Source organism: Corythoichthys intestinalis, chromosome 20, assembly GCF_030265065.1.
Source record: "Corythoichthys intestinalis isolate RoL2023-P3 chromosome 20, ASM3026506v1, whole genome shotgun sequence".
Taxonomy (NCBI): Eukaryota; Metazoa; Chordata; class Actinopteri; order Syngnathiformes; family Syngnathidae; genus Corythoichthys; species Corythoichthys intestinalis.
In genome coordinates this window covers 12,959,274-12,972,608 of record NC_080414.1, presented here as the reverse complement: position 1 = coordinate 12,972,608, position 13,335 = coordinate 12,959,274, and the positions used below count along the sequence as shown (strand labels likewise).

Genomic DNA, 13,335 nt, shown 5'->3' with positions numbered 1-13,335 from the left:
CAACAATTTATGTTGTTGACCGGTCTGACATTCTCACCTTTCGTATTTTGTCTTGGAGCCACTTGGCATTAGGACTGACGCACCACTGTTTTCCACTCTTGGTTACGATGCTACAAAACAAATCAATTATTGCTTTTTGAGCCACAGTCGCTCAAGTTTCCACGACATAAAATAAAATCATACGTGAAGGCGTGCAGATGACAGTCTTCTCGCGGTTTCTGCTCAAAACAGCGCTCGATTTTTAGAACCCTCCTGGAACTGACGCCACGACAGCAAGACAGATTCACATCCGGGACGTTGGATTGCACTGTAAAAACATCGCAACTTAAGATGTATTTTCTTGATTTGTATTTTCAGGTATGTCCAAGTTTTACCTTGTATCATCATAAGCCCCAAAATAAGAAGGATCGTCCAGCATCTGGTGTCAAGTATGGCCCACATCCTGGAAATGGACTCCGTTGGACATGTGTCGTTCTTAAGTACCGCGACGACACACCCCAAAATATGCATATTGTGCAAATATGGGTAAAGAGGAAAATACTGAATGGTCGGAAATAAGTTCGGTAGCCACAAGAAATTGCCGTCATTGTGCCCTTATATGCTCAAAGATTTTTTTGGTCCAACGTGTGACTCAAGGGGAATCACCGGCATGCTAAGAATAAATCCTTAAAATTAGCTTACTAAGCTAAATCATCAAAAAATAGGGGCTTTAGACTAAACACCCCCCAAAAAGAGGAATTGGTCATAGACAAGGAAGGAAATAGTCTAATACAGTGGGGCAAATAAGTATTTAGTCAACCACCAATTGTGCAAGTTCTCCTACTTGAAAAGATTAGAGGCCTGTAATTGTCAACATAGGTAAATCTCAACCATGAGAGACAGAATGTGGAAAAAAAACAGAAAATCAGATTGTTTGCTTTTTAAAGAATTTATTTCCAAATTAGAGTGGAAAATAAGTATTTGGTCACCTACAAACAAGCAAGATTTCTGGCTGTCAAAGAGGTCTAACTTGATCTAACGACGTTTAACGAGGCTCCACTTGTTACCTGTATTAATGGCACCTGTTTTAGCTCATTATCGGTATGAAAGACACCTGTCCACAAACTCAGTCAGTCACACTCCAAACTCCACTATGGCCAAGACCAAAGAGCTGTCGAAGGACACCAGAGACAAAATTGTAGACCTGCACCAGGCTGGGAAGACTGAATCTGCAATAGGTAAAACACTTGGTGTAAAGAAATCAACTGTGGAAGCAATTATTAGAAAATGGAAGACATACAAGACCACTGATAATCTCTCTCGATCTGGGGCTCCATGCAAGATCTCACCCCGTGGTGTCAAAATGACAACAAGAACAGTGAGCAAAAATCCCAGAACCACACGAGGGGACCTAGTGAATGACCTACAGAGAGCTGGGACCACATTAACAAAGGCAACTATCAGTAACACAATGCGCCGCCAGGGACTCTAATACTACACTGCCAGACGTGTCCCCCTGCTGAAGAAAGTACACGTCTAGGCCCGTCTGCGGTTCGCTAGAGAGCATTTGGATGATGCAGAAGAGGACTGGGAAAATGTGTTATGGTCAGATGAAACCAAAATAGAACTTTTTGGTAGAAACACAGGTTCTTGTGTTTGGAGGAGAAAGAATGCTGAATTGCATCCGAAGAACACCATACCCACTGTTAAGCATGGGGGTGGAAACATCATGCTTTGGGGCTGTTTTTCTGCAAAGGGACCAGGACGACTGATCTGTGTACAGGAAAGAATGAATGGGGCCATGTATCGAGAGATTTTGAGTGAAAATCTACTTCGATCAGCAAGGGCATTGAAGATGAGACGTGGCTGGGTCTTTCAGCATGACAATGATCCCAAACACACAGCCAGGGCAACAAAGGAGTGGCTTCGTAAGAAGCATTTCAAGGTCCTGGAGTGGCCTAGCCAGTCTCCAGATCTCAACCCCATAGAAAATCTGTGGAGGGAGTTGAAAGTCCGTGTTGCCCAACGACAGCCCCAAAACATCACTAGTCTAGAGGAGATCTGCATGGAGGAATGGGCCAAAATACCAGAAACAGTGTGTGAAAAGCTTGTGAAGAGTTACAGAAAATGTTTGGCCTCCGGTATTGCCAACAAAGGGTACATAACAAAGTATTAAGATGAACTTTTGGTACTGACCAAATACTTATTTTCCACCATGATTTGCAAATAAATTCTTTAAAAATCAAACAATGTGATTTTCTGTTTTTTTTTTCCACATTCTGTGTCTCATGGTTGAGGTGTACCCATGTTGAAAATTACAGGCCTCTCGAATATTTTCAAGTGGGAGAACTTGCACAATTAGTGGTTGACTAAATACTTATTTGGCCCACTCTATATTAGCAGTTGTCTTGTACACATCCATTTTCTAAAGTGCTCATATGCAGGAAAAACAAATACAATGATTATGAATAGTGGTGTGACAAAATATCCGAAATGGTGATACAGTATATCGTGATACTTTGTATCCCAAAAGGTTATCGATATGCTCCTGCAAGAATCTAGATACCATTTTAAAAAGGTGTAAATGTCTAAAAAAAGGAACCAACAAGTTGCTACCAAAATCTTCCACCATAACAGTGTCTCAGTTAACTCTAAGGCTGCCATTGACGGTGCTTGACACCCATTCCATTTAGATTGGCAACGTTCGTTAATTCAAAACCAGAGCATTCAGTCATTCGGTCAGATTTTCGGGGCATTTACAAGTCACTTGCAGTTTGAGTCACTGCCTATTCATTTGTGTGATTCCCAGGTCACTTCCTGTTCTGTAACTCAAAATAAACAAGAAGTGACTCATAAAATACTCCGAAATCAACAGGAAGTAACTGAAAATCAACAGGTAAATGACCTTAAATGGCTCAAAATTACCTCATTGCCTGGCATTGGCTGCCATAGACGTTCAATCTGTTTGAAGTGGGAGGGATGGCAGCGAATGAACATTCGCTGCCACCCTCCCAGTTCAAATGGATTGGCCGTCTACTCGTGATAAACTCATTCCAATTCACAGCAGAAACTTGTTTTTCTGTTTATTAGTTGTTTGTAGAATATCCTAGCATGATTTCCTAACCAACGTATCGATAATCGTTGTATCGCCATATCGTCAGATCGTTATCGTGAGCTTTGTATCGCAAATCGTATCGTATCGTGAGGTACCAAGAGGTTCCCACTCCTAATTATGAATATTTTTTTGAATCATAGTTTTAAGTTTGAAATATAATAAAATTGAACAAGACACAGAAAGTGGTGCATGTTCATATGTATGCTTTTATTTTGTAAGAGCATCTACTTTCTAATATATTTTATTGCAGTCCTTAAAAATGAATTTCATGGCATTAACCACGCTAATTCTGTTTTTTATTTATCTATTTTTTTTAAAAATCTCATCCGAGATGGTTCATTCATAAGCCTTCGTGACGTCAAACAACGTCACAAACGTCCTCGTGAGATTCGCACCACAGCGCCCCCGCGTGGACGTATGCGGGAAATTCGACGGGCGGTATGAGAAATACGCCGCTGCTAGCAGTAGCATTAAACACAAACACGGACTAAATTTATTTCCCTTCGCCGCTGCTTCCACCGAGAGGACTTTATTTGGGCTGCAAGCTTCCTTTTGGACGCCTCGAGACCACCGAAAAGAGCGCCGGAGAAAACCGAACCTCGCTGACTACCGGGCAGAGCCCTCGCGGCCTGCTCCTCTAGTCCGCTTTCCGGTGCAGCTCAGACGGCTAGCGCTGTCACGAGAGACCGAGGCTTCCGCTGCTGTCACTTCCTCGGCCCCAACCGAACCGCAGGAGGCGCGAATCTTTCTTCGCGAACCCGAACTTTCTCCAGACTCGTCTTTGAATTAATCTGTGGTAGCACTGTGGTTTCTTTTATTTTTATTCGCCGAAGGGAGCTTTTTGGATACGCCGCGGCCTCCTGGTTTGTTGTGGGCCGCCATGAATCTCGGCGAACAATAACAAGACGCGGAAGCCGACCGCTCCGGTACCGAGTCCGCCAAAACGGCGACCACTTTTCGAACCGGGACCAACACGCGCGCACTATGGAAGCACGACGGGGCAGCCGTAAGGAACCGGGTCATTATTTGCAGCAGAGCCCCCGTGTGAGGATCGCTGCCGAGCGGCTGTGAAGTAACCACCGGGCACTATGCTCCACCGAACCGAACCAGGGCCTCGACTCTGCATCGACGATGGATTTATTAGGACCCTGAGGAAGAGCAATTAGAACCCGGACCCTCTATGTTGTCTTCAAAGCCCCCAGAGTCCATTCGCCGCGTGTTGTGTTTGTGTTTCCCGGACACTTTGTGGCTGCTTTGAACGCATCGGAACCGAGCGGACCGGCCGCTGCGATGAACCCGGTGAACGCGACGTCGCTCTACGTGTCTGCGAGCCGCTCGGTGCTGCAGTGCGACCCCCGAGACCCCCGCGCCTTGGCCGAACTCTGCAAGCTGCTGCCCTTCTTCCGGCAGTCGGTGTCCTGCTTGGTCTGCGGTGAGTCACACAAATTAGGAAGAAGGCGTGGAACGACTCTTCGTAAAGTGTCTATTCATAATTTTATTGCGTTATTTTGCGTCGTTTTCGTCAACTGTCACGAGAATGGTGCGTTCACGAGCCACTTTCAACGACTACACATTATTCATATGTCAAAACTGGTTGTTAATTGCCGTGAGAGCGTTTTAATGGTGCGTTAACGTACTGTCGAAATAAATCATTTCGCGCGTAATACATTTCTATTCGATGTACCGAAGTTTTGCGTCGTTGTTGTCAAGTGCCATACTAGAGCATGTTAGTGATGCGTTAAAGTGCTGTCGGAAGACACATTACCTATGTTTATTCTACACTTTAATCATAATAATTCAATAATCACCATACGATAGCATGTTAGTGATGTGTTAAAGTGCTGTCGGAAGACACACTAGCTACGATTAATCTACACTTTAATTATAATAAATCAATAATTACCATAGGAATACGATAGCATGTCAGTGATGCATTAAAGTGCTGTCGGAAAACACACTAGCTACGTTGAATCTTCACTTTAAATATAATAAATCAATAATTACCATATGAGAGCGTGTTAGTGATGTGTTAAAGTGCTGTCGGAAGACGGAATAGCTACAATTAATCAACACTTAAATTATAATAAATCAATAATTATGTGTTAAATCGCCGCTGCAAGCCACAATTGTGATGAAAAATCCATACTTTTATCATAATATATTAAATCTAGTGATTTGATTCATGGCGTTCTATCTATTTTAAATATTAGCACTATTTTACATGCATTTTCATTACATTACAGTAGAGCCATTATTCTCATTGCCAAAAATTTTTAAATGTACAGTATTTTTCTCAACATGATTCAGTGCCACTAGATCTCCAATCTATTTTGACTGGATTGGACGCCTAGCACCGTCAGTGGCATCTAATGAGTCAAAATAAGAAGAAAATAGCGCTGAATCCTGTGTTGGTGCCAACATGTGTTTTCCCACAAGTAGTGAACGCATCTTGCTCATCACGACACACCCCCTTTGTGCAGTTTCAGCGTTACACGAAAATTAAAACCATAAATTCCCATAAAAAACGATCGGCTCAGATATTTCAGACATGAGTGTATTGATTTTTTATGAATTATTGACATCCTCTTTCATATTTAACGCGTGCCCCAGTGAGCGATCAATACAAGCGGCTGCACAATGCTTATGAATGGGCCTTCATCTTGCAGCTGCAGACCCTAGCAACCGCCGTTGCTAAGGAAGCCCAGCTCAAAAAGTCAAAGGAGGGCTTGTCGCCATTGCCGGATGGAAATAAACGCAGCTGCCAGGAGACAGGAAGTAAATCAATTGGAGACATAATAGTGCTCATTTCAGTTCTAGACTAAAAAAAGTCCAAATAGATTGGACGTCTATTGCTGTCAATGGCAGAATACTAACTACCACAAGTACTTGCACGGGGGCCGAGAATGAGTTTTTATTTTATTTAATAGTCATCACTAGATGCGTCTCGTGACGTAACGTGCTTTAATATGTGTTTTCACGGGGCGTCGCAGGTAACCTTCTCCAGGACCCGATGGCGCCGACGGACTCGTCGTGCCAGCATTACGTGTGTCGCGGGTGCAAAGGTCAGCGCATGCAGCTGAAGCCGTCGTGCAGCTGGTGCAAGGACTACTCGCGCTTCCAGGAGAACCGCCAGCTCTCGCTGTTGGTGCGCTGCTACCGCAAGCTCTGCCTGTACATCACGCACTCGCCGCTCGCCGCCCATATCGCCGGCGCCGCCGGGGACTCGCCCGACTTGCGCGCCGTTCTCAACGAGGGCTTGCGATTGGCCGAGAGCGAACCGGAAGCGGAGGAGGAAGCGCCGCAGGAGGAAGCGCTGCCGGAGGAAGCGCCACCCCCGGACGCCGTCGGTGAGGACGTCAATGGCGTGCACGACTGTAACGGACTGACGGCCTCGCCGGATCCTGGCGGAGCCGTGAAACGGGAGGAGTCAGGCGCGGAGATTCCGGTGGGGGGCGAGACGGGGCTTTGCGACATCGGTTTCGGCGAGGAGCTGAAACACGGAGGGGGGCCGCTGCTGTTAAGCGTGGAGGAGGTTCTCCGGACTCTGGACACGGACACGGAACCCGACGACCCGCCCACGCCGCTGTCGGTCAATGGGCCGATATGCCCCGCCCTCCCCCTGGAGAGCAGCTGCCACCCCTTCCGCCCTCAGCCCGCCGCCGCCCCCCTGCCGCGAGGACCCCCTCGCTGCCACCGCAAGCGCTCCCGTTCGGAAAGTGACAGCGAGAAGCTGCGGCCCCTCCCCATCGACAGCCTCCTGCGGGGACCCGCCCCAGAAGGCGCCCCCGCTGCTATTTACGACTTCCCCGCATCGGCGCCCCACTTCCACCCCAACGGCGGCACCCCCAAGGTGGGCAAGGCGGGCGGCAAGCCGGTCAAGAAGGTGGGGGAGCACCACGGGGGCGCCAAGAAGGCCAAAGCCAGGGCCCCCAAGCCCCGCTCACAGCCCCGAGGTCCCCCGCACCCTCACGCGCACCCCCTGAGTCACCCGCCCAGTCCCTCCAAGCCGCTGTATAAGAAGCCCGTGGAGAAGAAGGGATGCAAGTGCGGACGGGCTACGCAGAACCCCTCGGTTCTCACCTGTAGGGGGCAGCGTTGCCCCTGCTACTCCAACCGCAAGGTCAGCAACCTCATAATCACCATTACTACTAGGGCTGCAGCTATCGATTATTTTAGTGGTTGATTAATCGATGAACTAGTTAGTTCAAATAATCGAGTAATCGGAAAAGGAACATAAACAATTCAAATACCTTAGCTGAGCCTCAAACGGTATAGAAAATAAATAAGAATCTAGGTACAACAAAAGAACAATTGGCTAACTTATAGAGGTGGGAATCTTTGGGCACCTAACGATTCGATTGCGATTACGATTCAGAGGCTACGATTCGATAATAAATCGATTATTGATGACATGAGCCGCTATTAGCTGCTAATGTTTTGTACATTGGTTACAAAAACTTTAAAAAAAAAAAAAATAAATAAAAAATAAAATAAAGCCTCGCAGGCTTAAATTAACGACTATTTCATTATCAAGTTAACAGTTAAAAACAATAAATAATATACTCAAGTCCCCATCAGCAGCTTAAAACTACATTCAATTAATTTAATGTTGTCAATCAACCGTTAAAGTTGTTAAAATTGCTCCTGTTATTCCATAATTTCCCTTTTGTCTACTTCCGACAAAATTTTAAAGATACATTCAAGTCAATATTTTACCGATTTAGGAGTATTTTAGATGAAAAGTTAATTAGGTTCGCTTGGAAGGTTCGCTACAACAGCCTTGTAGGGAAGTCTACTGCTTTAAGATGGCGGCCGTTTACTAACGCCCACACCTAGCTTTCTCTACATGTGCTGCTATCGCCACTGAGTCTAGTCTACATCTAGTCCTATATAAATATGATATCTACCTTAACATTATGTATTGTGGACGTACTTTGTAGCAGCTTTCGGCGGCAGTAGGTATGTTGTTGTTTTTTTATCTCGCACCATGAGTTGAGCTAGAGCCGTGAGTTGAGCATTGGCATTACCCGAGGGGCCGGGTAATGACAAGCATGATGTTTAGCTACTCTCGCTCCGTTCCTCATTGCGTCCCAAAGACCGCGCGGTGCGCTGAGTGTGTTTTACTTCCACTTTACTTGACATATTTCAATAATCGGAATTTGGATGTTTGTGAATCGTTCTCGAATCTTCCACGGCCGAATCGCGAATAATCTAAGAATCGGACATTTCGCACACCTCTACTAATTTACATAGTAAAAGTCCGCTAGCTTAAATGCTATAAAAATACGAATGTTTTTTTTTTTATTTATACAATGCTCTAAACAAATGGTTCAGACACATATTCCTACAAAAATTGGCTAAATATACCTTTAAACTAAATTACGAATGCATGAACGAAAACATTAGCGCAAACAAAAACTCAGCTTATGTTGGTCTTAACAGGGAGCAAATTGATTCAGCCATGTGAATGAGGCAGACTACAGGGCAGTGTATCCACCCAAATCAATAAAACTAAAGGCAAATACTTTCAAAACAATTACAACGCCACTTTAATTAAACAAATTCTCGAAGCAGCAAAATTTAATTCAAATATTTTTTTCTAATCGAATACGCGAGTTCATCGATTAATCGTTACAGCACTTATTACTACCACTACTTTTAGCGTGTTGATATTCTGTTGGTACAGATAATACCGCACTAAAATGAGGTCGTTGGAAGTACTCCGAATGGTAGTCATAATAGTAAGGATTTCATTTTGATGACTTTGATGGGAACATTGCCCCTGCCAACATGGCCGCCCTGAAGCTGTTTTGGTAGGTGCGATAAAAATTCTTTTCATGCTTCTTCCTTGATTTGAAACGGGTTTATCGCGAGTAGACGTCCAATCCATTTGAAGTGAGACGTTGACAGCAAATTAACTCATGTTGGAAGAGGTGACATGTGCTCCTACTTTTAGAGTGGTGTGAGTAGCAGGCAGCCATCTTGGGTAGGGCGAAAGTTAGAAACTAGATCTGTAGAAGTACATACTTACCAAAATCAACGCGATATTTCCAAGTTATCCCAGATACCAACGGCGTCGTTAACCCAATATCGTATTGGTGTAACAGTAGTAACGTTATAATATAAAAATGATCGCGTTTTGTGTGAAGTTTGTATACTGTGATAATTGTCTTAACATGAAATGTAATGCTATAATACTAGCTTGATTGCATCTTATTGCTTACTACATGTCTTATTCCTCATGTAATATATATATTTAAAAATGGTAGGAAACTTTTTTTCAGTTAAAAAAATTAAAAAATTTATCTCAAGCGTCTTAGTTTGGAGACATCTAATGTAGTGCTGCAACGATTAATTAACTGGAGTAATTTGATTAGAAAAAAGCTTTGAATCAAATTTTGCAGCTTTGAGGATTTGTTTAATTTGTGGCATTGTAATGGTTTTGAAAGTGTTTACATATAATTGATTTGGGTAAATACACTGCCCTCTTGTGGAAACAGTGAATATAACATAACTAACCTGACATGGCTGGATCCAGCTGCTACCTGTTAAGACCAACATAAGATTTTAAGGTTTTGTTTGCGCTAATATGATTGCTTATGAATTCATAAAATGTATTCATATTATGTTTTGGAGGAATATTTAGCATTTTTGTGGGAATCAAAATTACTATAACTTGTACTCACATTTATCTTTTAAGAATTACAAGTCTTTCCATCTGTGGATTCCTTTGACAGAAAAAATGTTTATAATGTTAATGCCATCTTGTGGATTTTTATTTATTATGGATTAATAAATACTACATGAATGTTTGTGTTGCAGGCGTGCCAGGACTGCATCTGCCGTGGCTGCCAGAACTCGTACATGGCCAACGGCGAGAAGAAACTGGAAGCTTTCGCCGTGCCCGAGAAAGCCCTGGAGCAGACGCGCCTGACGCTGGGCATCAACCTCACCAGCATCGCCGCCGCCGCCCTGCGGGGTCCTCCCGGCGCCCCGCCCGGCGCCGCCCTGCTCAACGTGGCGGCCGCCACCGGCTCGCCGGTGGCCACCGCCTTCCTGTCGGCGGCAGGCCACGACGGCCGCTCCTTCGACGATTCGCTGGAGATGCACTTTGACTGTTGACCGTCTTCGCCCCCTTTCGCTCACATTCCCGTCGAGGCGTGTTCGTCCCTCACGTCGGTCGTCGTTTCGCCACGGATGATTTGTACGTCCGGAAGACATATTAGGATCCGTTTTATGAGTTCGGAGGTTTTTTAGCTAGCGAGGGAAAAAAATGTGACGGGACGCGAAGGAAAAAACCTCCGCCGGCTGACGTGATGTGAGTTTACGTTTGTCTCGTACGTGTTTAGGCGCTCCCCGTGGTTCTTTAACCCTCGCCAACTTGCTGCTAAAAAAGGACGAAGAAGTAGTGGATTTGTTTCCCCGACGTGCGTTACGCGAGTATTTATTGGACTTTTTTTTTTTGTTGTCTTTTTCCGAGGGTCGCCGTCTTAGCATTTAGTGTGTGGTGTCGCTTTCGGTTCACTCCCTCCCATCGTCACCGCCGCCACCACCCGACCTCGCAGGGGCATTGGAAGAACTGTAATATAAATGTAACATATTTCCACAAAAAGAAAATCAAATGGTTGGAAGTCTCTTGGTGAGTTTTTTATGCACTTTTGGGGTTTGTCTACAGGGGGCAGCGCAATGTCAAATCATCACTCTTTAATTGTGTGGATATATATTTACCAAAAACACAATTACATGTTTGTAAAAAAAGAAAAAAAACTAATTAATAATTAAAAAGTCAGAAAATCTTTATTGCACACATTTACAGATAAAACATATTTACATTCCTTTTAATTTACAACTTGCGAGCAATTTCTATGGATTTCTCAGTTTGAATATCTGCCACCAAACAATGAAGGTGCAATTTTGTTTTCAGGGACTAAAGGTTTCATGTTTCATTGCCAGTGACGGCGATAGACGTCCAATTTAATTTGACCGGGAAGGTTAAACGGCAGCCGACGTGGATCTAGCTTACGAGGAAAGCCCCGAAGAAGCTACTCTTCTCGTCCATATCCACGGCGGACGCGTTGGTCACCGTGACAAAGAGGCGGTCGCCGGGGCTGAGGGTGAAGAGCCCCCCCTGGTGGGCGGAGTGCAGCGAGAACTGGGAGTCGCGGGACCAGCACGAGGTCCGGCTAGTCTTCATCAGCAGGATGGGAACCGGGTAGCTGCTCACCTGCAGGAAAACGGCTGATATTTAGCCGTCTGGCGCTGAATGGCGATTTGGCGCCCTCACCTTCTTGTAGATGTACTGCAGCAAAGGCCTCCCCCGGTCCTCGCCGCCCTCCTGAGCGTCGTCTTCGTCCAGCGAGGGGATGTGTCGAAAGTAAGTCTGCGCGTAAACGTAGTAGAGGCCCGGCTGCGGGACGACCAGCTCGCCGTCTACTAGCTGGACGTCTTGCAAGAAGGCGAGACCCGTCTCGCCTTCCCACCACGAAATCTTCTGGCCGTGAACACGACGGACGCCCCCTGTCGTCGCTGTAGATCGAAGAGGAAAATCACAGCATTAGGCTTGTAAATGTCTATAAATGACACTAGATGGCAGTATTTCAATTTAGCAAGGCACGTGTTACCAACATTGGATGCCATTAACAGCGCCAAACGTCCAATCCATTTTGACTAGAAGTGGATGAACATTCATTCCCAGTCAAAATGGATTAGACATCTACTTTTGTCAATGGCAGGCAATGAGTCAAGCAGGGACAACCTGCACATTTAAACGTTAGTAATTTAACTTTAAAATGTAATAAGATAAAAATTCCATGTTAGGACAAGACAAATTTGACATTACAAAGATCAATTTCATTGAAAACTGGTTAGTTTCACAATAAAACGTTAGTAATTTCACTTTAAAATGTGATAAATTCTACAGTAAAACGTAATAAGTAATGTTAAAAGTGACAACTTTTGTTAAAAAGCAATAACTTGTACATTAAAAAGCAACTTTTACGTTAAAACATGACAGCTTCAACATTAAAACATGACAGTAATTTAAAATTTGGTAAACGGTAGTAGTATAGTATTGTATGTGTACATATATATGGCGGAAAACCGATGACTGAAAAGCAGTTTCTACCTTTGCACTCCTCTTTAAAAGAAACTGCTGTATTTTAAGCCAAAAATACAGTTGTGTTTGATAGAACAATATGTCTATATGCTGCCATAGCAGATTCATGGCTCACAAATTCCCCGAACTATTGTTCATTTGTCTGTTTTACCCTGGAAACCCTCATTTACAGACGTCGCGCAACCGCTTTTGTTTCAACCCAGCCATAAAACGAAGGTAATTATATTTATTATTCAATATCTCTGTCATTTTTAGCTTAGAATCATTAACTGATGTCTAAGATTTAGTTTAGGAAAAAAAAAACGACTAGAAAATTATTCACTCGCATATTTTAAACTTTTAAACAAATTATGTCACAATGAAAAAATGCGTCTGTAAGTCACGGATATATCTACCTCATAACTAGCGCTTAATTGTATTTTATTTTTTATTTTTTTGTTACGTCGTATTTTCCCCAATACGTTAGACGATAAATAATCGATCTAAACAAAGAAAAATGGGGGGGGGGGGGGGGGGGGGGGGGAGTTTAAAAGGGTAAATATATGAAAAAAAATCTCGATGTCTGCGATTTCTGCATCCCTACCCTTGTTACCATGTTTCACCCATAAAATTCCCCAAAAATCCGGCTGTGGCTATTCACATCTGTGTCTTGACACTAGATGATACATGCTACATGGAGTTTTTGGATCAAAAAGAGGTAAGTATGCGATAACATCTTGTTATAATCATGGCGTCTTTAATTCTGCTCTCGCCTCCAGTTAGGGTTTTGCTGTTAAATTTTTTTTTTTTTTTTTTTTAATGCCCTCCTGTTCAAAATTTTTCTCCCCCCAGAAAATAGAGATTTTAAGCTTTCCAATGATGGATCACACATGCATATAGGACAATTTTGAAATTTGGTAAAATTGGGGGTCTCAGAGCGGAACTTCAAGTCACCTGAGTATATGGCGGAAAACACAGACGACTGAAAAGCAGTTTCTCCTCTTGCGCTCCTCTTTAAAAGAAACTGCTATATTTTAAGCCAAAAGAACTGTTGTGTTTGACAGAACAATATGTCTATATGCTGCCATAGTAGATTCATGGCACATTAAGCCCCCGAACTATTTTTAATTTTTCAGTTTTACCCTGA

At 43.8% G+C, this 13,335-nt stretch overlaps 2 protein-coding genes across 2 annotated transcripts in view; one reads left to right on the top strand and one right to left on the bottom strand.

Moving 5' to 3' along the window:
• Nucleotides 1-3,439: 3,439 nt before the first annotated feature.
• msl2b (MSL complex subunit 2b) lies at nucleotides 3,440-12,506 on the top strand. Its single transcript, XM_057824673.1, has 3 exons — nucleotides 3,440-4,526; nucleotides 6,085-7,214; nucleotides 9,917-12,506. The coding sequence occupies exons 1-3, from the start codon at nucleotides 4,385-4,387 to the stop codon at nucleotides 10,214-10,216; spliced, it is 1,572 nt and encodes a 523-aa protein (XP_057680656.1). The 5' UTR covers nucleotides 3,440-4,384; the 3' UTR covers nucleotides 10,217-12,506.
• Nucleotides 10,870-13,335, bottom strand: part of tnfsf10 (TNF superfamily member 10) — a 24,835-nt gene continuing 22,369 nt past the window's right edge. Inside the window, exons 6-7 of the mRNA XM_057825074.1 lie at nucleotides 11,379-11,620; nucleotides 10,870-11,318 (exon numbers count right to left, since the gene is read on the bottom strand). Coding sequence (XP_057681057.1) covers nucleotides 11,109-11,318; nucleotides 11,379-11,620 — 452 coding nt within the window. The 3' untranslated portion in view covers nucleotides 10,870-11,108. The remainder of the gene's footprint in view (nucleotides 11,319-11,378; nucleotides 11,621-13,335) is intronic.

Bases quoted from the DNA above. Each gene is read 5' to 3' on its own strand.
- msl2b (XM_057824673.1), top strand. From the start codon at position 4,385: ATGAACCCGGTGAACGCGACGTCGCTCTACGTGTCTGCGAGCCGCTCG. The intron at 4,527-6,084 runs GTGAGTCACACA...GGGGCGTCGCAG, and splicing joins GGTGTCCTGCTTGGTCTGCG to GTAACCTTCTCCAGGACCCG. The intron at 7,215-9,916 runs GTCAGCAACCTC...TTTGTGTTGCAG, and splicing joins CCTGCTACTCCAACCGCAAG to GCGTGCCAGGACTGCATCTG.